Here is a 25,312-nt window from a genome sequence, read left to right as displayed (position 1 = left end):
TACACACACACACCTATGCACACACATACGCATGCAGACACACACACTAAAAGCCTTGACATAAAAAAGTTTAAGATTAAGCCAGGTGTGGTGGCACATGCCTTTAAACCAGCAGAGCCAGGAGGATCTCTGTGAGTTTAAGGCCAGCCTGGTCTACAGAGTGAGGTGCAGGAGAGCCAGGGCTGTGTAAAGAGATTCTGTCTCAAAACCAATAAACAAACAAAGTTTAACAGTAAAAGAACTTTAAGTTCGTCTCCTAGAAGTAGAAAATCAACAGTGGTCATCAGAGACTGGGAAGTATTCTAGAAGTTCCACAGGATACTGTCTATCCTGTCCTTTGAAGCAGGGTCTCTCACTTTTGTTTTCTTGCTTCAGAACTACTTATTTTTGTTTTTTAAAAATATAACATTGTGGTGGGTGGTGGTGGCGCATGCCTTTAATCCCAGCACCTGGGACACAGAGCCAGGCAGACCTCTGTGAGTTCGAGGCCAGCCTGGTCTACAGAGAGAAATTCAGGACAGGCACCAAAACTACACTGAGAAACCCTGTCTTGAAAAATAAAAAACATAAACAAAAACTATAACATTGTAACTAGTTCTTTGAGAATTTCATGCGATACATTAATCATATTCACCTCCCCACTCCTTTTCCTAACTCCACCTGAGTCCACCCCTCCCCTGCCCACCCCTTTCTGATTTCCTCTTTTTAAAAATAAGCCACTGATCCAATGTGTGCTGCTCATGCACATGGGGCCGGGTCATTCCCTGGAGGGTGGTCGACATACCAGGGGCCATACCCTTAAAGAGAACGGATTCTTCCTCTCCCAGAAGCCCTCAGCTGTCCACAGCGCCTCGGGGCAGAGCTCCAGGAACCTCTTCTAGCTCAGTGCTAGAGTGTTGTCTGGCTTGATCTTGTGCAGGGCGTGTGCAGGTGACCACAGCTGCTGTGAATTCACAGGCAGTAGTCCGGTCGTGTCCAGAGGACACCGTCTGGCCCAGTTGTCATGCTTTCTGCCTGCCTTTCTGCCCTGGTTCCTGAGCCTTGGGCTGGGGCGTACGTGGAGTGTGTGGTGGTGTACTTGTTCCATGTGACCCATTGCTCCAGTAACAGTCTCTCACTTTTACCTGGACCTTCTTGATTTACCTAGGCTGGCCAGCCCGCCAGCCCTAGGAATTACCTGTCTCTGCACCATCATGCCCTGTGTGTGTGTGTGTGTGTGTGTTGTGGGGGCAGATATCAGCCCCAGGTAACATTCCTCAGGAGCCATCCACTTTTTTTTTTTTTTAAATTCAGGATCTCTCATTGGGGCCTGGGACTTGTGGTGAGCCCTGTATACCCATCCATCTCTGTCTTTCCAGCATGGGGATCACAAGTGCTCACTACCATGTCCTAGGGAGCAAACCCAGGCTCTGTGTGCCTAGTAAGTACTTTGCTGACTGAGCTTCCTTGCATAGTTTACAAGAATTCTTTAAACATTTTTAATTTTCTTCGGGGTGGGGGGCGGAGGTAATAATTTTTAAAATAAACAGGAAAAATGAATTCAAAGATTCCATCACAAGGAATGGCTAAATGTTTAAGGATATGGGAATGCTAACTACTCTAATTGAACCATGACACATTGTGTGTATATATATCAAGTTATCAGTCTGTACTCCATTAGCAAATATGCTTAGTGGTTGTGCTGGCTGGTCTTATTTCAACTTGACACATAAACTAGAGTTATAAAAGAGGGAACCTCAACCGAGAAAATGCCTCCATAGGATCTAGCTGTAAGGCATTTTCTAATTAGTGATTGATGGGGGACGGCCCAGCCCATTGTGAATGGTTCCATCCCTGCGCTGAGGGGCCTGGGTTCTACAAGAAAGCAGGCTGAATAAGCCAGGGGAAGCAAGCCAATAAGCAGCACTCCACCATGGCCTCTGCATCAGCTCCTGCCTCTGATTCCTGCCCTGTCTGAGTTCCTGTCCTAACTTCCTTCCACAATGAACAGCAATATGGAAGTGTTTGCCGAATAAACCCTTTCCTCCCCAAATTGCTTTGGCCATGGTGTTTCATCACAGCAATTGTAACCTTAACTAAGACACAGGTCAAGTACAAAGAAGAAAAAAACATAGCAAATTGCATATATAAAACCTGGGACTTAGCTGGGCCGAGGTTGCATGCACCTTTAATCCCAACACCCAGGAGGCTGAGGTGGGCGGGTCTTTCTGAGTTCCAGGCTGGCCTGGTCTAACAGAGTAGAATTCTAGGATGGCCAGGGCTACACAGAGAAACCCTATCCCAAGGCGGGAAAATCCCAAACCCCAGGGCATTGTTACTGAAAGGATCATGCTCCTGTTTCCCTCCTCCTTTCCTGTGTCACCACATGGCCCTGGGTTCTCCACTGCCTCGGCTGCCCCCCTTGAAGAAGCACCTCTTCTTATTTACCCTTCAGCTCCTCTTGGCTCCCAAATCTGGGCCATGTACCAGCTGACACTGTATTTTTAGCCGTGTTCTGAAGCTACAGGAATTGGGAATTCCACCAAACACGCCCTGAAACTGTGAACTTGGCTGCCACGGAGCAGGGAGCTTGTGAAGGCAACAGCTGTGTGGCAGGCCGTGGCTTTTGGGATCAGCGATGGGCTTCCCTTATCAGAGAACTGGTGGGTGGCATTTGCCATCTGGTCGCCTGTATTTGTCTTCTGTATCTCCTGGAGCAGGGCCTGAAGTACGAAGACCTCCCTTCCATGGGACTTGAAATGGTAATATGTAGCTGGAAGTTTCTCCGATCCCATCCGGCCCTACGGTCCCGTGTGTCTCTGGTCCTGCCCAGCCCAGGGGTCCTTATAAAACAATCACTCAGAGGCTTAATACTCATTGCAAATTATATGGCCTATGGCTCAGGCTTCTTGCTAGATAGCTCTTAACTATGAATCTATGGATCACCACGTGTTCCGTGGCTTTACCTGAATCCTATTACATGTTGCTCCTTGGATGGCAGTTTGCTGTCTCCTCTGCCTCTGCCTTTCTTCTTCCTGTCTCTCTCTCGGATTTCCTGCCTGGCTATAACCTGACTCACCATAGGCCAGAGCAGTTTCTTTATTAACCAAACACAGCAACACATATTCACAGTGTACAGAAAGACACCCCACAACAGTAATAGGGGCAGCTCAGTTAGGTAATGGTGTATTGAAATGCCTGTTACACATTTCCATGAACTCAATGGAAAGGGAGAATTGCCTGCCTGAGCCTCCCATAAGTCTTATTTTTTATTCTTCAGAGAAGATACAAGCTATCAGGGGCAGGTTAAAGAACTTAACCAACGGATGAGCAGAGGGGCAGGGGTTACTCTTAACTGGGCTCCTAGTTAGGGCTTTGTTGGTGGACTTTTCTTTCCCACCTACCAGTTCCCAAATAACTGACACAGATCTTAATATTAATTATAAATGCTCGGCTAATATCTCAGGCTTGTTACTAGCTAACTCTTACATTTTTAATTAACCCATATTTTTATCTACGCTCTGCCACATGGCTTGGTACCTTTCCTCAGTATGGCATGTCCATCTTGCTTCTTACTCTGCATCTCTTGCTCCTTCTTTAACTCCGCCCTTCTTCCCAGCATTCTCAGTTTGGCTCTTCCACCTAACCTGTCCAGCTACTGGCCAGTCAGCTTCTTTATTAAACCAATCACAGTGACATATATTCACACAGTGTAAAGGAATATTCCATAGGTTTCTATTGCTGTGATGAAACCATGACCAAAAGCAAGCTGGAGAGGAGAGGGTTTATTTGGCTTATGCTTCCACAACACTGTTCACCACTGATGAAAGTCAGGACAGGAACTCAAGCAGGTCAGGAACCTGGAGGCAGGAGCTGATGCAGAGGCCAGGGAGGGCAGCTGCTTACTGGCTTGCTCCTCATGGCTTGTTTAGCCTGCTTTCTTACAGAACCCAGGACAGGGATGGCACCGCCTATAGTGGGGTGGGCCGGCCCTCCCAAATCAATAACTAATTAAGAAAATGCTCTGCAGGTTTGCCTACAGCCCGATCCTGTGGAGGCAGTTTTCCCAATTGAGGTTCCCTTCTCTTTGATGACCATATTATGTCAAGTTGACATGAAAGTAGCCGGCACACTGGGTCATCATTAACAACCAATCTAAAGTCTGGGATTACCACTGTGTGTGCTGGACACTGGGACTAAGAAAGTCTTGAGTGAGACTCAAGTGTACCAGCATCTATCCTGTTGGGGACAGATATGAGTATTATGTGGAGAAGATGCAAAGCACTGCGATGTTGGGGAGAACAGGGAATGGGGTGGTGGCGTGGAGACTTTGTGCAGTGTGCCGAGTGCTCTGGCCTCCTGTACAAGATCCAGTGAGGAATGGTGAATGTGGACAGACCAGCTTCAGGGTTTGGGGAGATGTCTTTCAGATCTTCTCCTCTCCTTTACAGGATCTACCCTTTTCAGGATGGGACTTCTCACCATCAGGGTGTCTGACACTGAGGCTGTAGTCTGGTGGTATAGTGCTTGCCTTGTGTGTGTGAGGCCCTGGGTTCAAGCCCTAGTACTGGGATGAAAAAATGGATCTGGGACAATCACTTTCTTTTTTTAAAATGTAGAAAAGCAGGAGGTGTGGTGGTGTGAGCCTATAACGCCGACAGGTGGAGGCTGAGGCTAGCTTGAGCTTCCTAGTGAGACCCTGCCTCCAAACGAAAGACCTGTTTCTGTGTTTGCTCTGACCTCTCCAGTGCCTTCCCCACATTGCAACAAAAAAGAACCTTCTCAAGTATAAGTTGTATGATTATTTTCTTTACTTAAGAGTGTTGCAACTTCTAGATGACCACTGAATTTAGAAAGAAATAACCTCCTAACTGTGGCTTCTGAATGTGCATGCATTCTGGTTCCTCTCTCCCCATTCTCTCCCATATCCCTCCCATTCCTATCAGAGTGAAGAATTTCCTTTCTGGAGTCCTGTCTCATCCTGACAAAGTTCACCAAAGTTTGAGAAAGGTCTAATACACACCAGTGCATCTGCATCACAGGTGGTGGGCTAGCTTACCTGTGTGGCTGCCTCTGAGTACTGAGCGCTGATGGCTATGTGGAAAGAATTTTCTTTGTGTGTGAGATTTGATGATCCTGCTCTTGCCCAGGCTGTCCTTGAACTCCTGTGCCTCCTGAGTAGCTGCAACTACAGGCCTGCACCACTGCTTTGGTCTTTGGAAAGGATGCTTAGACCACATCCAGACTTAGCATGGAAAGTGCCCTAGTTGACTAATGGTACCAAGCAGGGATGCACATATGCAGGGATGCAGGAAGACATATGCACATCGGGTGTCTATGGCCTGTGCTGAGGTAATGGGAAGTTTAGTTCATTTGGAATGTATTTTCGGGTATCTTACCATATACTATTTTTTTAAAAAAACATTTTAATAAGCTATATTGCCTTTCTTCCCTTTAAAACCATTTAAAAAGTTTTTGATAAGTAGATGTGGTTAAAATATGACTGTGTTTTGGATTCCCCTGACTGTGCCAAATGAGCTATGGCTTTGCTCATGAAACCGCTAAGAATGAAACAGGAGCTTTGGAGACTGAGAGACCTTTGTGGCTTGTGGATTAGCTGCTTGCTGGAAGCTCTCTAAACTTGTTTCCATGTATAGAAGGGATAAGATGCGTCTCATTCCATACATTCTTTCCTTTTAACACCCTGTGAGCTTTGATGAGAGAGTTGCTTCTGGATTAGTGTTGTACTCACAAACCAGAGGCCATTCTCCACCTGTGTGTGTGTGTGTGTGTGTGTGTGTGTGTGTGTGTGTGTGTGGTGTGCCTTTGTATATGTGTGTCCCATATGTGTATACACGTATGTGTCTATGAAGGCTCAAGGTTGAGGTTAGGTGTCCCTCTTGATTGCTCTCACGGAACCCAGGGCTGGCTGTTTAGACAAGTGTGCTTAGCCAGCTTGCTCTGGGATTCCTGGATTGCTTGGGGCCGCCACTTTTTTCTAGACTTTTATGTAGGTTCTGGAGATCCAGACTCTTGAACCACCTTCCTAGCCAGCCTCAGGTCAGAGTCTTATTGGAAACTGAGGCTGGCTTACAATTCAGAGGTGACCTCCATATATAGCTGGTTTCAAAGTCCCTATTTTTTGGCCTTAGCCTTCTAATTGCTGGGGTTACAGGTGAGAGCCACCACAGCTGGCTCTATTTTGAACCAAAATTGGAAATCTACATTTTCTATCATAAAATGCATGTATGCGAAATTCAGGATTTTTTTTTTTTTTCTAAAGCAGGGTCTCACTATACAGCCCTGGCTATCCTGGAACTCACTCTGTAGACCAGGCTGGCCTTGAACTCACAGAGATCTTACTGCCTCTGCCTCCTGAGTGCTGGGATAAAAGGCGTGCACCACCATGCTTGGCTAGATGTGAAATTCTTCAATCATCACTTTACTAAAGTTATTTGTTGTTAATCCAGAGGGTCTGTTTACAGCTGGAATGTTAAGATGAAGGCTCTAAGGTTATCCTTTGAGAAGAGAGACATCCACACAGCAGCCTTAAACACGATTAACACCTCGCCAAACAGAAGATCTTGACAAGCATGCAGATAGCCCCCAGTCCCCTCCTAACACTCACGCGTCCACCCGCCCTGTCACCTCCCCCGCAGCCTCTCAAGTCTTTCAGTGCCAGCTGTTTCCAAACTAGACACTAGCTATTGACAGTGCGTGCGTGCCATTGTGTGAAATGAAAATTTTTCTTCCAAGCGAGCTCTGTCTATGAACATGAGCTGGAGAAAATATATTGTTTGTCAGGGCTAACGATGATAGAAGACTTCAGAACACAAGATACATCAAAAAGTAATTTTTGTCTTTCTCCTGCCTTAAGGGCAAGTGGCCTTGTGGGTGCTAATGAGCTCATTAGCTTAGTTAGAGCAGCTGATGAGCTACTGTGCGCAGAGAGCCTCATGGCATAGAATAATTCTTCTCTTTTCCTCGAATAGTTACAGTAGCATTTTCTAAATCTAACTTGCCCCAGACTGAGACATTATCTTCCAACCCCCAGCCCAGGGACTAACACATGTAGTGGCCAAACAGCCCTGCAGCAAGGTTCTAAGGACACTTCGGCCGAGTCAGAAGGTGCTAGACAGCGTATCAACGTCCGCTGCAGATTCCAGATTTGAGGTGCCTTCCTTTGGCCGTATTATATGCCTGTGTACCTAACAAGGTCAGTGCCCTCAACAGTGTTTGGAACTCACCCATCTGCAGGGGATATTTAAACATATAGGGTGGTAGGCACAGCCCCCAACGTCTAGGAATTGTGTTGGATTATCTGATTCAAAATACAAGGGTCCTGTAGGTCCTGGGGCCAGCCTGCCTAAATCACCTGGGCCCTTACCCGCCCCCATCCCACTGCTCTCCAGGTGCCTTCTGACTGTTGATTGGATCCTCAGCATGACAGCCATCTCTGTTTATTGCTGGATAAAAAGAAAAACTGACTTTAATATGATTTTTTTTTTTCAGTTTGCACACTTGTTTCTGCTCGTTTGTGGAGTTTTACTCGTACTTATTTTTCTGGGGAGATTTTGTTTTGGGGAGGAGTTGGAGTCAGAAAGTGGAATGGCTCAACTGTCCATTCTCCTGGGGGTGGAGGACACCCGCCACAATTGATAGTCACTCTCGGTCACTTTCTTGGCTTTCTTAGCTTATTATTTATCGATCTCTAAAGAGTCTTAGGAGAAGCCATATATTACTCTGCGCTCCTTTCATCCACCCCCATCATTGAGCCAGTGTTTATAATAAACAACGGCCACCGTGGGGGACAGTCAGCTCTGATTAGATGCCCTAAGCTGCCTGTGCCTTTCATCCAACAGATCTCCTGCTGGACTATTTTCATGGGTAGGAAGCGGATCACACCTCTAGATAAGATGTGAAGTTCCACGACAGACGTGGTCTTTGGAACTTCCACAATACATTCCCCGCACCAGGGAGACCTATTTTGAAGTTGATTATTCAAATGAAACTGAAGACAATGGGAGACGAAGGGAAAATTCCCAGCCGTGCTCGTAATTAGTTGACTGTATTCCTAGTGCAGGTTGAGGCATCGTTACTTAATAATGTAATTAGCCAGAGAGACATGCGCTTTAATGAACAACCCCATGCATATGCCATGCAGATTTGTCCTCTTCATCTTTCTTTCCTTTGCATATAAACTGTTTCAATGTTTGTTTCCTTGTGAGGGTAGGGGCTTTGGAAGGCTTTAATATAGGAGTTTATCTTTATTACCTTTGTTGGACTGACTGTTAATAGGAGTAACCTTCAGCTTGTTGGGGATACCTGTGGCAGGACAAATCGAAGAACTGGTTCCACCCAAGTCCAGCTTGGCGAACCAGTGAGGTGTGTTTCCTATTTCTTTTTCTTTCTGAGGGAAGTCGGAGGGGGAGGTGTTGCATACAGGAGCACAGTGACTCAAGGGTGGCTACGTCACAGAAAACCTCCCCCCAGCATAGGGGACAAGTCCTGAAACCTGAGTTCCACCTAACCTGCAGACCACTCCAGTGAAAAGTCTGCTCTCACAGCACGGCCCCTGTGTGTGTGAGCCTGGGCAGGGGCCTCTTGAGTCTTGTCATTTCCCGAGCTTCCTGAATCTTGTCAGCCTCCTTCCTCCCTCTAGGAGGCAGTGTTTCAGTTAGGAGGAAATGGTGACCAGCTCTGGGGGAGAAGTCTATCTGGCTGGGAGGTCTGATCCCAACACTCTTTGGCTCTGGGAAATTTCTCAGAGACAAGATTGGCCTGGGAGGTTGCCATGGAGTCCTTGTAGTCTGATCTGAATGGACCTTCATGTGACTTCAGCTCAAGTGTTAGCTACCCTATCAAGTCTGTGCTAATCAGGGCCTGTGGGAGCCCCATTGTTTGGTGCCTGGATTTAAAGATCTCCCCTTCTCTCCCTGACCCATCATCTCTTTTCAGATAGTCTTCCTGCTGTTTTTAAATCCTTAAAAAAAATAATAGAGATTGTACTTCTGAGGGAAACCATGAGGTACTTTCTGAGAATGGCTTACTTGAGAACACTTAGCATGGTGATCTGTAGTTCCAGACGCTCCCCTGGAGCCTACATAGTCTAGTTGTTCTTTAAGGCTGGATAATGTTCCGTTGAATGTGTGAATCTGTCTTTCTGTATGTGTTTATACCACACAGACTGATTCTGTACTTGACCGTTACAAATAACCCATCAACAAATACAAACAAACATGTATCTCTGTAGCACTTTGACTTAGATTTCTTATACTATATGTACCCAGGAATGGTATAGCTGGATCATATGGTGCTCTGTTTTAACTTCCCGAGGAACCACTGTACTTACCTCCATGTTGGCTGTACTGTGTTACACTCCCACCAGCAGTGAGCTATACATGATTCCTCCCCCTGCACCCTGGTCAGCATTTGTTGTCTTGGGGCTATTTTATTTGATTGAGATGTTCTCTAGTTCTGCACATGGCTAGATCATTCCTCGGGGGCCTAATGAAGAGGTTACATCTCCAGAGAGTTCAGACTATCCCTGATCCTCTATTGGAAACTTCTTTTGTGTGCCATCACATTCTTGTACACATTCATGTTTAACTTTTACCACAGTCTGATTTCATCTCATGATTTTTTGTCTATTGACCCACTAGGTTCTGTGAGAGCGACAGCGTTGTCCATGTGTTCGCTGCTATAGTGACCAGCACAAACTAGTTACTCAATAAACAGGCACCCAATTGAACAAATTAGCACAGACCACAAGAGTGGAGGGAACTTTTATCACTCACAGCTCTATCAGTCATGGAACATTAGTGCTTGAGAAGGGTTTTTCTAGGTCTGAGGGAGAAAGTGTTTCTGGAAGAATAAGAAGTGGAAGGGAAACTACTGGACAATTTCAGAGATGGAGCAGCTCTTGAGTGAGCTCTGGGACGCCCCCTAATTACTCCTGTGACTTTGAATGTCTGTTTGCCACTTGAGACATCTCCATCTGTATATGGGAAAGTGCTCCTTACTCTGGAGGGTTACTCTGAGTGGTAATTACTTAGTCTTTGAGCACTGTTGGAATTCATGTGATGACTAAAGGTAATCATTCACACCATTATTTCATTCAGATTCCATCACTGTGAGCCGTGATCCACACAGCAAAACATTGCCAAAACACACACACACACACACACACACACACACACACACACTACCAAACAAACCACCCCACAAGAAAAATCAAAACAAATGCAAAACCAAAAATCTCACCCCAAATTTCAGCTGAGGATGCACATCAAAATCAGCTGAGTTTTGTAAAAATGTGGGTGTCTAAGACCTCTGCTAAGTACTTCTGATCCAGAGGAGTTCTCCCTGGGTAGAGACGGGAAGCGCTTTTTCATACTAGTTAACAGTCCTCATTGCTGTAAGAAAACACCTGTCACAAACAACTCCAAGGATGAATGGTTTCTCTTGGGTCATGTTTTGAGAGGTAGAGTCCATCGTGGTGAGGGGTAGAGTCCATCGTGGTGAGAAAGGCAGGGTGACTGAGGAGTCTGGGTTCATGGCAGTGAGAGCTTGTGAAGTGACTTGCTGTATCCACAAAGGAGAGGAAGCACAGAGCTTGGCCTGGAATCAGGACCAGTCAGTAACTAGACCTCAAGATCGAGTAGCCCACATCACTCAGGAAGGGTCTGCATCCCAAAGTTTCTACAGCTTTCCAAAGTAGTACCACCAGCTAGGAACTCAGTCCTCAAACACCTGAGCCTATGAGAGACATGTCACATAGAAATCATAATACTCTACTACTGGCCTCAATAGGCTCGTGGCCATAACAGAATGAAACATACATTTAGCCCAACTCCAAAAGTCTCTGTAGTTTTAACAATTTCAACACTGGTCAAAAGTCTGCAATCTGAAGTCTTCTCTGAGCCATAGGCATAGTTTTGGCTGTGAAGTCAAAATATGTGTCTATTCCCATATACACTGGCTCAGAGTAAATCTTCCCATCCCAAAAGGGAGGAATTGGATGATAACAAGGAAAGCCTAGACCAAAGCAAGGCTGCCGCCCATCAGGGGAAGCACCAACCTCTGAAGCTCCGTGCCCAGCATCCAGGGCTTGTAGTAGCATCACCTGGGACTCGAAGGGCCTTGAGTAGCTCTGCCCCATGTAGCTCTGTTGCCTGAAGTGCATGTGTCCTTTCTCTTGGGTCAGCTCTCCTTGGTACCTGAAGGCATCCTTGGCACACAGCCACATTTCTGACATGTCTAACATAACCATCAACCGTTTCACGCACAACCCACTCAGGAGCCCCATGTAGGGAATCCAACCCTGCCACACATTGCCTGGCCTCAATACCTTTCCCCCCCTGAAATCTTGCTGTAAGCCTCCATGACCCCATAGCATTTTGTTCTATATACCTGCGGAACTAGCACCGAATCCCACTGTCAATTGGAGATGTTCCTGGCTTTTATTTCCCACAGTTGTAGTGGTCTCTGATGCCTGCCTGCCTGACTGCAGGCAAGTCATTTCCTAGGCCGTCCTATTTTAGCAGGGACAGGAAATCCTGCAGTGGCGCTCTCTGCTTGTGTACGCTTTTCTTCAGACACTCTCTTTTAAAAGTAAGTTTTAAAATTAGCTTGCATTTTTACGTTCTAAAGCCTTCGCTGGGTGAGCTCACGTGGTCCCATAGTGTGTGCCTCTATGCATAAGAGTTTAAGGCTTCCCTTCAGTGGTGCCAGTGAAACAACTACTGTTTTGTCCACACCTGCCTCCTCTGTAGCTTTAAGTTCCCATGCTCCTTTCCCTGCCAAAAATGTGCTTGAGAAAACTCCTTTCTGTTCTGCCTTTAAATCCCCGTCATTGCTATAAATGTAGCTAGAAGAAGTGAACAGTGGTCATGCCACGTCCTTAATGTTATGACATCTTGAAGTTTCCTCTACCCAACAAGTGAACATGATACTTTCAGCTTCAGCTTCATTCAAACTGTGAGGAGCCAGGCAGAGCGCCAGACCCTTTGGCAGAGTGTGACACAAATAGCCCCTCGCCAGTCCCCAACAGAACCGTGGTTCTCCGAAACCACGTGAGCTGGGTCTTCACTGTGACTTCTCTTGGGGTTCTGACCTTCCCAGCTTCCACCAGAATGACCCATTAAGTGCTGCTTGCAGCAGTGGTTCTCAGCCTGGTGGGTCGCGACCCCTTTGGGGACAGGAATCGCACATCAACTATCCCACATATCAGATATTTACATTACAATTCATAACATTAGCAAAACTACAGTTATGAAGTACAACAAAATAATTTTATGGTTGGGCGTCACCACAACATGAAGAGCGGTATTAAAGGGTCGCAGCATTAGAAAGGGTGAGGACCACTGATTTACAGCAAACTAAGGCTTCTCTAACCCAGAGCCCTAAATTCTTCAACAGCTCTCCAACAAGCTAGTTGGATTATTTAGCAGGGCATGTGATGCTTTCCTTTAGTGAGACATGTAAATTAGATTAGGGACCTTGGTATAAGGAAATACTTTGTGTAACAATCAGTAAATATGCCTTTGTGTGGCTGTTTGGGGGTTCAGGCTGGACCTTCCTGCTGCCACGCAGGCCTTAAAATTTCATCTTGGAAAGCCTGGCACCAGTTCTGCATTACTCTTCTGGTTACCATGACAAAGCAATGAACAGAAGCAAGTTATGGGAAGAATGATTTATTTTAGCTTATAGTTCAAGGGAAATGGTCCTTTATGGTGGGAGAGGCATGGTGACTAGTTCCGTCGGTGACAGCCAGGAGCTCATGGCATACCTTATTATCTTGGAGGGTTGGGAAGTAGAAGGGATTAGAAGCAGGGCTAGGATACTGTCCTAGGCTTATGCCTAGCAGTATGTGTTTCCCACTTTGGACTTACACTCAAGGGGTTCTGCAGTCTCCCGAAACAGTGCCATTGGCTAGAGAACAAGTCCTCAAACGTGGAGCCTATTGCACACTAAGGCCCCAATAGTCCACATGCATACTTTTCATACACTCCCTATGCGATTCTTAGCGATAAGTGCTTAGAACAATGTGTTTCATCCAAATCACACAGTATTTCTTAATGTCTTCTGCCAAGGGATTGTGCAACTTGAACATCTCTGTAATGGGAACTCACAGAGCTGTAGGTACTGTCTGCCGTTGAATCTTCCTCTCTAGGGACCAAGCCAATTATTTCTCATCAATCTGGTACTTTTTTTTTTTTACTATAAATTATGAGCTTGCAATCACAACTAAAGTCATTATGCTTTCCATTGCTCTTGAATATGTTTAAGATGGAAGGCAGCCTCGTTGTCTTTTATAATCTTATTCTCTTACAACCTACATGCCTCTAATAATTCAACTACCTATTGCTGGCTTCCTTTTCTAACCTCACCACTGAGATCTTTAGGAGTCCATATTCAAGGTACACAACGCTGTATTTTCAACTTCAGTTCTTCATTGATATTTCGATTTCCAGCCCTTCTCTGGTATTTCCTCTTCTGTTTGCTCCAGCTGAATCCTGGCTTAAACTAGAAATTTTGTCAGTGCTCTTAACCTCTGAGCCATCTCTCCAGCCCCAAACTAGAAATTTTGTATGCAAGTGACTTGGCCATCTTAGAAAACATTAACTACTTGTTTGGTTGACTGCTCATGTACACACAAATAATACTGATGGCTGGCAATGTTTGGGGCCAGTAAAGGTTTGATGCTGGGAAACACCATGAAGGCTAAGGGGTCTTGTGTTTGGTAAACGTGTGTGAAAAGAGAACAGAGCCCCCCTGTGAGCAAACGTGGGACGTGGTAGATAGAGCTGGGACTTTACGAAGTGACCACTTCATTCTGGTCCCATAACTGCTTGTGCTTTGAGCTTGTGTTGACTGGAAGCTAAATTTCAGCCAGAATACTGATGAGGTGAGCTGGGCTGTTGTATTTATCATAGATCTTTGGATAACTCCAACAACAACAGATGAGAACTCTGATCTAGGAAGCGTCTCTTAGGGAAGTAATTTTAGGTCCTACAACACGCCCAGCATCTGTAATGAGACAGAGAAGAGCAAGTTCCTTAGATCCAGGGGTTCTGTGTCAAGGACTCAAGAGAACCCCCCTCCTTTTCTTTTTTGTAGTACTGGGGGTTGAACCTAGGGCCTTGTGCATGCTAGGCAAGCATTCTACCACCAACCTATACCCCTGTTCTGCATTTTACCTTTTATTTTGCCACAAGGTTTGACTGCATTTTCCCATCTGGCCTTGAACTCACAGTGCAGCTCAGACAGCCCTTGGACTAGAGATCTTCGTGCCTCAGCCTCCCAGGTAACTGGGCTGCCAGCTTATACCAGCATGCTCAGTGAGGCTGCCTGTTCCTGAGGCCAAGCATGGTCGATGGAGCTGTGGGAACATAATACATCGTTTTCTTTAATTCTGAATGCTTTAGCTCAGTAAGTGAACTTTTATTTAGAAGTTGTGGGTGTCAGGAGTGGCAACCATTTCTGGCTTTCTAGAGATGAAGTAGAAAACTAAACATCAAAATGAATAGCACAAGGGTCCCTGCCTCCCCATTTTCGTTTCTCGGTGCAGCTGAGACTACTGGTTACATGTGGAATTACTATAGTCGTCCCTTCCCCCCGGTGTGTGTGTGTGTGTGTGTGTGTGTGTGTGTGTGCTTGCGCACGCACGCGTGCGTGTGTCGATGTGTGTGTATGTGTGCGCGCGTGCGTGTGTGCGCGTGGGTGTGTTAAGAGTGAATGTATCCCAGGAGGACTTTGAACTTTGAACTTTTACTATTTATTTATTTATTTATTTATTTATTTATTTATTTATTTATTTATTTATTTATTTATTTTTTGAGACAGTATTTCTCAGTCTATCTCTGGCTGGCCTGGAACTCACTATGTCGACCAGGTTGGCCTTGAACTCACAGAAATTCTCCTGCCTCTGCCTCCCAAGTGCGGGGATTAAAAGCTGGCCTTGAACTTCTGCTAGGGGTGCAGGCAGGCAGCACTCCTCTGTGTTTAGTGGTGCTGGGGATGAGGATGGAACTTCCAGCATCTTTAGAGGGCACTCTACTAGCTGAGCTACGTTCCCAGCCCTCTTATGCTTGCTGGTCTTCCTTGCATAGCTTGGACCTGTAAACTGCTCACCGTGGCATCGGTGACAGATTACCTTTATGTGGTCCCTGAGCCTTGCTGCTCAAGTTTTACTGAAAAACTTTGGAATTGTGTTTTTGTTACTAATTTTTTTTATGTTGCTCAACCTTTAAAATCTTCTAAGAATATTATTTCAAGTGGTCCAATTTAAATGGGTATAGAGACTTATCTGTGTACCTTGTCAATTTCATGTGTTTCCTAACACCTGTCTCTCCCTCCCCATTTTCTCTGATTCGTTTTCCTTTTGTTTGTTTGTTTTTTTTCGAGACAGGGTTTCTCTGTGTAGCTTTGCGCCTTTTCCTGGAACTCACGTGGTAGCCCAGGCTGGCCTCGAACGCACAGAGATCCGCCTGGCTCTGCCTCCCAAGTGCTGGGATTAAAGGTGTGCGCCACCACTACCTGGCCTGATTTGTTTTCTTATCAGATTAGGTTACTTTTGATTTTTTTTTTGGGGGGGGGGGAAGAAACTATAAGAATCTATTAACAGACAATAAGCAGTATTTTTAAAGTTCCTGTGTATTTTTTGAAACATACATTACACAGTCCATTGCTCAACATATGTATGTAATTAACCTTGGGATCAAAGAAGGAAAACCATGCAAAAGAGATTTCTATGTATTTAGACGAAACCTGCTGTTTGACTCAATCATGGACGTCTTTGTATCATGGACGTCTTTTCACACCAGTGTGTGAATCTTTCTAGTCTTTCTATGACTTACTCAGTAGCATTGTGGTTTATTTGCCTAGTATTCTCTATCTTCTCTTGGGCCTCTTGTGGCCCAGGCTGGCTTTAAACTCCTATTCTTCCTGCCTTTCCCTCTGGGGTGCTGAGATTATAGGCAGGACCACACCTAGCACCCAATTCTCTTTTGATAAACATTTGGGTTGTTTCTGATGTTTCAATATTCAAGACAATTGCATTTTCATTCATATTTATTTGTATGTTTTTTTTTTTGTTTTTTTTTTTTTTTTTTTTTTTTTTGGTTTTTCGAGACAGGGTTTCTCTGTGTAGCTTTGCGCCTTTCCTGGAGCTCACTTGGTAGCCCAGGCTGGCCTCGAACTCACAGAGATCCGCCTGGCTCTGCCTCCCGAGTGCTGGGATTAAAGGCGTGCGCCACCACCGCCCGGCTTATTTGTATGTTTTATGTCCTTTTATTCTGAAATGATTTAAAGAAAGGGGGGGGCGGCAAAAGGATGTTGGCAAAGTAGGCTTACATCTGAAAGGTGAACCCTATCATTGAAGTCATGCCAATCAGTGAAATTTAAAGAAAAAACTGAAAAAAAAAAAAAAAAACCAAAAACCCTCAGAGGCCATGAACAATGTCTGCAGCCATAGGGCAAGAGGAGGAGGGTTAAGAAATAATGTGTTCATTCAACAAGTATTGAGTTTGGAGACAGTGTTTGACGCTGCAGCCCAGGCTGGCCTTGAACTTTCAGTCTCTTACCTCAGCCCCCTAAGTGCTGGCCTTACAAGTGTTTGTAAAGTCAGTGTTTTATTAAATTGTTTTGAATTTTTGTCAGAAAAGGTACACAGGATGTTTTTGAAAGTTAAAAGTATCTGAAGATGACTGCCTTGTGTTCTGAGGTCTGGTTTGGATGGACTGAGATGGTTACATCATACTTTTTCTTTCGTATAAAGTTCTGTGTAAACTGTCCACTAGCTTTTAAGGTTGTAGAAGAGAAATTTCACATCAGTTCAATACTTTCTGATCTGTCTCTCTGCAGGTGTCCTTTTCCCTTGAGAATTGCCTGTAAGTTGAATGTAGGAAGAGAAACACTTTCTGTATTGCTTTGCTGTAAGAATGTCAAGGATTTTGTAATATTTTATTTATATTCAGTTGACAACAGTTGCTACAATGCACTTTCAAGAGTTAATGATTTGAAGATACATAGTAAAAAGTTCTACAGAACTTTAGAATGCAAATGAACCCTAAGGAGTATTATTTCATAGACAAGGAGCTCCATGAGTAAGCCATCTCATAATTTGTCTCTTCTCTCTGTGTGCACGTTTGAAAATTTCATTAAATCCAGGCATACCAGTTTCCTGTACTTCTGAACAACCTTAATTTTATATAATTATATTTGAACCATTTGAAGGAGTTTGTGTTTTCTCTTTTTCCCAGATGAATGGCCTCTGTCATCATGAAATGTTTATTTCTGAGATCCTAATTGCAGGCATGGAAGTCAGGGCTCCTCACAGGTGTCCTGTTGCCTCTCATTGCAGAGATCAGTTGTGGCAGCCCTCTTGAAGTCCAGAATGCCATCTTGGTGGGCAATCACACCTCCAACCTGGGCAGTGTGGCTCACTATGTCTGTCAGGAGGGCTTTGAGAGTTCCGGAGGAACGATCACTTCTGTTTGCACGGAGAAAGGCTCCTGGAGTGACGTCACTCATACGTGCACAGGTACAGATTCCGGTCTGCTGAGCCCCTTTTACCTGGGACCTCAACAGCGGAAGGATCGGGGAGTATGAAGCTACCTCCCCCTGGATTGTGCCTGCCTCTGCTGTTTACTTGGGTGGGCACTTGGCTTTAGATTTCTCAGCTTAATCTTGATGATTTAGATGGTAGGTTGGGAAAATAAGTTATACAGAGAATTTTACGCCTTCATCTTTTTAAAACACCATAATTCACTATGCTTTTTTGCTCTCTCTCCTTATGATGGCAAAATGCAAGGAGTTAAGTTTTATTTAATTGTATCAAAACACAAAATACAAGTAAGTATATTATATTGGTTCTTTTTCACTAAACAATTCATTGGTGTTATGTGTATCCATAGTATTGTATAACCAATCTCCAGGTGTCTTTTAAAAGTGGAACTTCCCATTCCTTTCTCCCACAGACTCTGGTACCTTCCATTCTGCTTTCTTTCTTTTTTCTTTTCTTTTCTTTCTTTCTTTTTTTTCCCCCGAGACAGGGTTTCTCTGTGTAGTTTTGCGCCTTTCCTGGAACTCACTCTGTAGTCCAGGCTGGCCTTGAACTCACAGAGATCCACCTGCCTCTGCCTCCCAGTGCTGGGATTAAAGGCGTGCGCCACCACCGCCTGGCTCCATTCTGCTTTCTATCTCATAGGAATTTGACTACTTTAGGCATTCCATATAAATTGAATCATATGTTATTTGAGTTGGTTTTGTTTGTTTGTTTGTTTTTAGCTTGACTTATTTCACTTAGCTTTTTTTTTTTTTTTTTTTTTTTTTTTTTTTTGCTTTTTCAAGACAGAGTTTCTCTGTGTGGCTCTGGCTGTCCTGGAACTCACTTTGTAGACCAGACTGACCTCAAACTCACAGAGATCCACCCGCCTCTGCCTCCCAAGTGCTGGGATTAAAGGTGTGTGCCACCATCGCCCAGCTTTAACATACTATTTTTAAGGTACACCAACAATGTAGGATATGCCATTTTCCTTACTTTTTAAAGGTAAGAAATAATCTATTGTATTCATTCACACATACATACATATGTGTATTATTTATGTTGTTTATATTAATCTACAGTCTACCACATGACTCATTACCTCTTCTCCATACTGTATGTCTGACATGCCTCTCTTCTTTTCAGAGTTCCTAACTCTGCCCAGAAGTCCCACCTATCCTCTCCTGCCTAGCTATTGGCCTTTCAGCTCTTTATTAAACCAATCATAAGGTGACTTGGCAGAGACACATCTTCACAGTGTATGAAAAGATTATCCCCTAACAACACTATGTCTTTAGCTATATTTTTCTTTCTTTATGTGTGTGCATGTTTATACAGGTATATTTGTACATGTGTGTGCATGTTTATGCAGGTGTATTTGTACATGTGTGTGCAGGTGTACATGGAGACCAGAAGTTAACCTCAGGTGTTGTTTCTCAGGACCCATCCACCGTATTATTATGTTTTTGAGACAGGGTCTCTCATTGGCTCAGAGATCACCAATTAGAAAAATCTGACGGGCCAGTGAAACCCAGGGGTTTGTCTGTGTTTGTCTTCCTAGCACGAGACCGCAGGAGTAGCTCACCGTACCCTACTTTCTTATGGGAGTTCTGGGTGTCTGCCTTAGGTTCTCACACTTGTATGGCAAACACCTCATGGACTGAACCATTTCCCCATCCCTGAGAGAGAGAAATTTGAGGATATCTATCCTACCCATCCATTCATCCCAAAGATGTCTATTTAGTGTGCACTATGTGTGAAGTACTAATTCTTTGGAATTTACAGTGTGGTAGAAGAATCAGACCTCTCCCCAAGGAAATGCATGTTCATATGTCCTTGTAATGTTTTGTACAGAAATTCAAACCAGCACAGACTGCTGAAGTCTGTGGGTAAAGAATCCTTGGAGTAGACAGAAAAATCCTTACATTTAGCTATCTCCACCATCAATACAAAAGATGTAGGCTAGAGAGTGGGGAGAAAACAGAAGGTGAGAACCCAGAGATCTAGGCGAGCTTGTTTTGGGGATGTCTGGCTGGCTGAGCAGAGAAGCAAGGCCAAGCTTGTAGCAAAGACCAAGGACTTCCGGGGCCCGGTCTTCTGGTTTCTCTAAGAGCAAACTGACCTAGACTGATGGTCTCTGTCACATCTCTATCAGCACCGCCAAGATTTATCTGGAGGGTAAGGCAGCTTTCTCCAGGAACTCTTCCCCAGGAATGGCTTGGAGAGGGAGCTGGGTAGAGCTATGGCCTCTTCACCACCTGCCCCCCTGCTCAGGGCCCTCTGCTGCCACCGTTCAGAATTCAGTGGGGGCACAAGGATTAGTCACTACATGAAAAACCAGGGGATCAGCATGGAGCACAGTAAGCTATTAATTAGCTGGTCCTTGCACAGCACTTTGAAGAACAAACATGTTATGTAACCGCTAATTATAATTACTGTCCTCAGCCTTCCACCTTTCACTAAGTCTGTGGCTCCAGCTGCAGCTGTCCATGGGCTTATGCAAGCTTTGATTTAAGGAGAGAAAAAGGCATTCTCCCTGGGAGCGAGGCTCTTTCTGTGAGGAGGCTTGTGTGCCCTCCATCACGATTGGCAGCTAAATTCGATTTTCACAGATAAAGGGAGCGATTTACATGCTGATTAATTCATGGAAGGGGAGGCTGGAGAAGCTTCTGGAAAAGTGAGAGATGCTGGTTGTCATGACTCTTGCTTAGCTGCCCCCCTCTTCTCTTCTTGCCCTGTTTTTCATCAATGTCTTGATCCCCCCACATCACTCTGTGTAGTTTGTATTTACTTCATTCAGGGTCCACTTTTAGCCTCTTCCCATCACCATCCTTTCTGGTTTTCACTCCATCCACTCCTCTTTCTGTCTTTAATTCCAAGCTGGGTGGAATGACTTCTCTGGACACAGACTGTTTTTCTTTACTGTAAACTATTTTGGAGCCCCCTGCCTCTGCGTTAGAGGCACAGATCTGTAATGTTCTTCGTGGAGTATGAACTCTAACGAGGTGGTCGGACCTTCTTCCCTAAGACCGAAGGTGGTGGGATTTTTTTTTTCTCTCAGGCTAGTTTGAACTGGAAATTCCAGACAGCAGGGAATTAAGCAAGTGTGTTAGTGTCTGGAAAAACCCCAAGGTGGAAGCTTCATGTTAGTGAGTCAGTTTGCTTCAAGATCAAAGAGTCTGATTTGTTCCTGATAAGGCTGTTCCCGGCTTCCATTCTACACAGGTCATTTAGCTTTTATGTTTGGAGTCTGGGTTAATAATTACAAGGTTAACCCTCCATGCTCTGTCTCTCCATCACTTCATGCTCTTGGGGGAGTAACAACTCATTTGAAACACAGACTGCTGATCTGCCAGGATCCTTTCTGCATTCCATAACCCGCCCTATGCTGTGCTACTGCAAATGCTACCAAGCTCCGTGACCCTCTGTCCCTCCTGCTTGTCAGCCCTCCTCACCAGCCCAGTGAGTGCTCACCTGCAGCTCTGTACATTTTAAATGGACAAGAAAGGCCGTCTGGGGTGAACTGACACATTACTACAATAGACTCACAACTGGGTTGGATCTGAATATGTGTATAATATTTGAACTACCAACATCATTATGATGCTCATTGAACACCAGCTTGCACACCCAGGGTTCTCTTGGGGCCCGTGATGCTTGGCTTCATTTCCTCCTCAGAGAAAAACTTGGAAAGCAAGTTTTTCATAGCTGAGTGATCTAAGACTCATGGAGGTTAAGCAATTTTCTTAGGGTCATTCTGTAACTAGTACTTGATGGAATTATGATTTGAACTCAAGTCTGGGAGCCCTGGAATCCCACACTTTCCTATTCATGTTCTTCCAAGCTTGAAATATTTGCATACCACCCTGATGATCTTTGACATAACTAATGAATTATTTACATAGCTTGTTTTTAAAAAATAATATATATACATATGTATATACACACATATACATAATATATTCACACATTTTATACACACAGGCACATTTGAGATGGAGTTTTGCTATGTTGCTCAGGCTTGTCTCAAACTACTGTTCTCAAGAGACCTCCCTGCCTTAGCCTCCCAAGCAGGTAAGTCTATGGACATCTATTACCCTGTGGTAGTTTGAAAGAAAATGGGCCCCCAAAAGATGTGGCAGTATTAGGAGGTGTGGCCTTGTTGGAGTAGTTATCGTCTTGTTGGGGGAAGTGTGTCACTGTGGAGGCAGGCTTTGAGGTCTTTTGCTTAAGCTTCACTCAAAGTCACAGTCGACTTCCTGTTGCCTGCAAGATGTAGGATTCTCAGCTCCTCCTCCAGTACCTCATCTGCCTGCGCATTGCCGTGCACCCGTCCTGATGATAATGGACTGAACCTCTGAAACCATAAGCAAGCCACCCCGATTAAATGTCTTCTTTATAAGAGTTGCTGTGGTCATGTGTCTCTTCACAACAATAGAAACCCTAACTAAGATACCTGACAAATAACTTAAACTTGTAGTTTTAATGTACCAACCAAGAATTCTTTGTAGTATGTGGTATATCATGACTTTGATGAGCTAGATATATTTTTCCTAATGTGCACAAAAAATTAACACCCAATGAACATATCAACATTTATTTATTCATATGCCACAAAAAAATCACCATAAACTATGTAACACTTTAGGAATTTAGCCACTTTTACCCATTTTATATAACTTTAACTTAGGACTTAACACAAAGAAAGGAAGAATTAGACTGTTTATAGCCAAGCCTTGTAGGGCCCTTCTTTTTTTTTTTTTTTTTTTTTCTTTTTCATTATTTTTTTTAAAAGATTTATTTATTTATTTATTTATTTATTTATATGTATACAGAAAGGGGCACCAGATCTCATTACAGATGGTTGTGAGCCACCATGTGGGTGCTGGGAATTGAACTCAGGACCTCTGGAAGAGCAGTTGGTACTCTTAACCTCTGAGCCATCTCTCCAGCCCCTGTAGGGCCCTTCTTATTGTCAAATTGGAGATGTCTTTGTGTCTTACAACTGGACAGATCCAAGGCCTGCTCTCCCTACTTCTGCCCAAGGTCAAACCTTGAGTCTAAGCATTGGTGGGCATTTCGTCAAGGAGAAAAGATGAAGGATGGGAGAGAGGGAGGTTGACCTTGCCTCTGGGCCTTCATGGCATGCGACACCCTACCTGGTGGAGTAAGGGAGCTGAGTGAGATGGGGGAGGCTGCTCTAAGGAAGAGACACGCCTCCATGTCCTTCCTTCCCTTCACTTCCTGGGCACACTTCTCTTAGTCACTCCCCTCTCTTCCCTGCACTACCCTTGTTCCCTGGGTCTCCTTGGGATCAGTGTTTCTCTGGGCTCTGCCACTGAGCCCCTCTCCATGACCTACTTGCGTGTCTTTCACTCACCCGAGTCTTCTACTTCACCCGCAAATCCATGGCTCTTAAGGCGATTTTTCCAGTGGGTAGTCAGCAGACAGCTCCTATCTAGCATGTCCTCAATACAGTTCATCGCTCTCTTTTACAGGCCCGCCCGGCCTCCTCTCATGTTCCTTTGGAGAGCAGTGAAGGGCCATTCATCCAACCCTTGAGCTCAAGGGCTGGCAGCCAGCCTGGACTCTTCTCTGTTCTGTTTCCTCACCTCCCATTCATCTCCTTCAGAATTGTTTCTTGTTTCATAATACAGTACCCCAATTTCATGTCCTAACCTCCTGCCTGAGTAACTACTTCAGTGCAAAGGCTCTTTGTGGTGGGGTGTGACAAGTCTAATTGTGAGTCCAGACTCAGTCCCTCGTGCTGTCTATCCCTTGCAGGTTCCTTAACTTCTAAGCCTCAGGTCTATAAAATGGACATGGTGATGTCTAGTCGTCAGGTTATTTTGAAGGTTCAAGTCCTGTGCATATTCTCTGGTCCATAGTTATAACTCAATAAGTGTTCACTCTTATTGGTTTTATTATTGCTTCTTATGACTGCTGGGAAAATGAGATCACGTCTGTCAGGAGCAGTCCGAGCCTGACATATAGTTGTCATTGAGTAAACAGTATTATGTTCTATTTTATGACCTCCGGTTCTTCTGCACTCTAGTGCTTCCTTCCAAATGGAAAACTGTCCCTATCATTACCCCACAGCTTGTCTCTGTTTGGAGGAGTGTCTGTCTTTAGTCCGGCAAGCAGTCCCTTCCCCAGGTCCATCCTGTGCTTCCTCGGCAGCCTCACTCCCGCACCAACCTGAAATTCCCGGGACCTCCAGTGAGAGCTGTTATCTTCCGGTTCTGTACCCTTCAGTATTTGTCAGGATCCTGTGATAACGCTATTGAGTTGCAATTTACCTGCATCTGTGTTGCCGCTTCCATTAGGCAACATGCTCCTTGAGGGAAGACCTGAGCTCTAGTCTTCCTCACAGCCCAGTGTTTGACACAGTCAAACAGACGCAGTAGGATGCTTGGCATGGGGCAGCAATTCTGTACGTCGTGAGCAGTGAATGGAAGAGGAGGCTGCTTCAAAGGCTTTCCTCCATGTGTTTTCTTCTTTTCCTTTTCCCTTCTTTTCAATCTTTATGACGTTTGTTTGGCGTGTATGTGTAGGAGCATGCATGCCACTGTGCACATGGGGAGGTCAGAGGACAACCTATGGGAATATGTTCTCTCCTCAGGGTTTCAAGATCAAACTCAGGTCATCAGGCTTGTTGGCAAGAGCCTTTCCTTTATCCCCTGAGGCATCTTATCAGCCTGTATTTGTTTTTCGGTTATTGGCATAGTTAGAATTAGTGTACAAGTGTCATGTTTTCAAAGGACAGCACTGATGTATAGAGTTAACACCTGGTATTTTTATTAAAAAAAAAAAGTCTTTTCACCTTTTTGTAGGTACTTGGTGGGAAGAGTCACCAACTGTGCTCAGCTACTCTCTGGGATGGAATATCTGGCATCTCTATAATCAGATCTGGGTCCCATCTGTGCAGAGCATGGCATAGGCTGGAGGCAGATGGCATCTTTGAGATGTCATTTACAGTTGTCATAGTGAATGAGCAAAAAGGAAGAGCAAGAAAGGAAACCGTTTTCTAATCTCTACTTGGGTGACACAGGCACCCCAAATAGGAAGGCTGTTGGCTTTATTGGCAATTCAGGGAGAAGATGGGGAGGGGGGCCGTTTCCTCTGGACCAGCTGCTGAGTGATCATCAGAAGGCCGTAGGAGTGAGCAGAGATGTTGAAAGTTCTGGGGCTTTGAAGGGCAGCAGCAGAAGTGACCAGTAACACTTGAAGTGTCTCCAGGCCGGTACACTGGTATCAGCATCATCTTTGCTACCCAAGGAGGTGAACCAACAAGGTCATTACATTCCTTTGCTTATTCATGCTCGTAACTGGATTATTTTTTTCACATTACCTGTGTTCTGAAGAGAACCATTGGTGTAGAAACTTAGGGATTTTTTTTTTTAGGCTTCATAGCTGATACTCTGATATCTCTAAAGAGATTTGTGTTTTGTTCTCTGTCTCAGTTTATTCTCACTTATTAATAGGTAGCTTGGCTTTACCCAAAAACAGGTGTGGGGGGACATAGATTCTAGATAATGCCAGGATACAATGATTTAGTAAATGTATAAAATCACTGATGGACATAGAGATCAGTAGACCAGGTGAATCCAAATTTGATTTTGGTTCTGTACAGGAGAAATGAGTTAATTCTGCAGGTGTTTAAGGTTCAGGCTCTTTTTTCCTCTTGGTGACTGAGAAGAGATTTATTATAGGGAAGAAACAGGAGCTAGTTAGAAGAATTATAGTTTTCATTTACACACACACACACACACACACACACACACA

The 25,312-nt window shown here is 44.6% G+C and overlaps 1 protein-coding gene across 11 annotated transcripts in view; it reads left to right on the top strand.

Annotated features, from left to right (window-relative positions):
• Positions 1-25,312, top strand: part of Susd1 (sushi domain containing 1) — a 123,429-nt gene that overhangs the window by 30,648 nt on the left and 67,469 nt on the right. For all 11 annotated transcript variants that reach the window (XR_013049141.1, XR_013049140.1, XM_076564291.1 and 8 more), the window contains exon 6: positions 17,345-17,524. Coding sequence is in view for 9 of the 11 variants with exons in the window: in XM_076564291.1 (XP_076420406.1) it covers positions 17,345-17,524 (180 nt within the window). In the remaining 2 variants the exon portion in view is untranslated. The remainder of the gene's footprint in view (positions 1-17,344; positions 17,525-25,312) is intronic.

Source organism: Peromyscus maniculatus, chromosome 2 (genome assembly GCF_049852395.1).
Source record: "Peromyscus maniculatus bairdii isolate BWxNUB_F1_BW_parent chromosome 2, HU_Pman_BW_mat_3.1, whole genome shotgun sequence".
In the NCBI taxonomy this organism is placed as follows: domain Eukaryota; kingdom Metazoa; phylum Chordata; class Mammalia; order Rodentia; family Cricetidae; genus Peromyscus; species Peromyscus maniculatus.
This window is presented reverse-complemented; position numbering and strand designations above follow the sequence as displayed.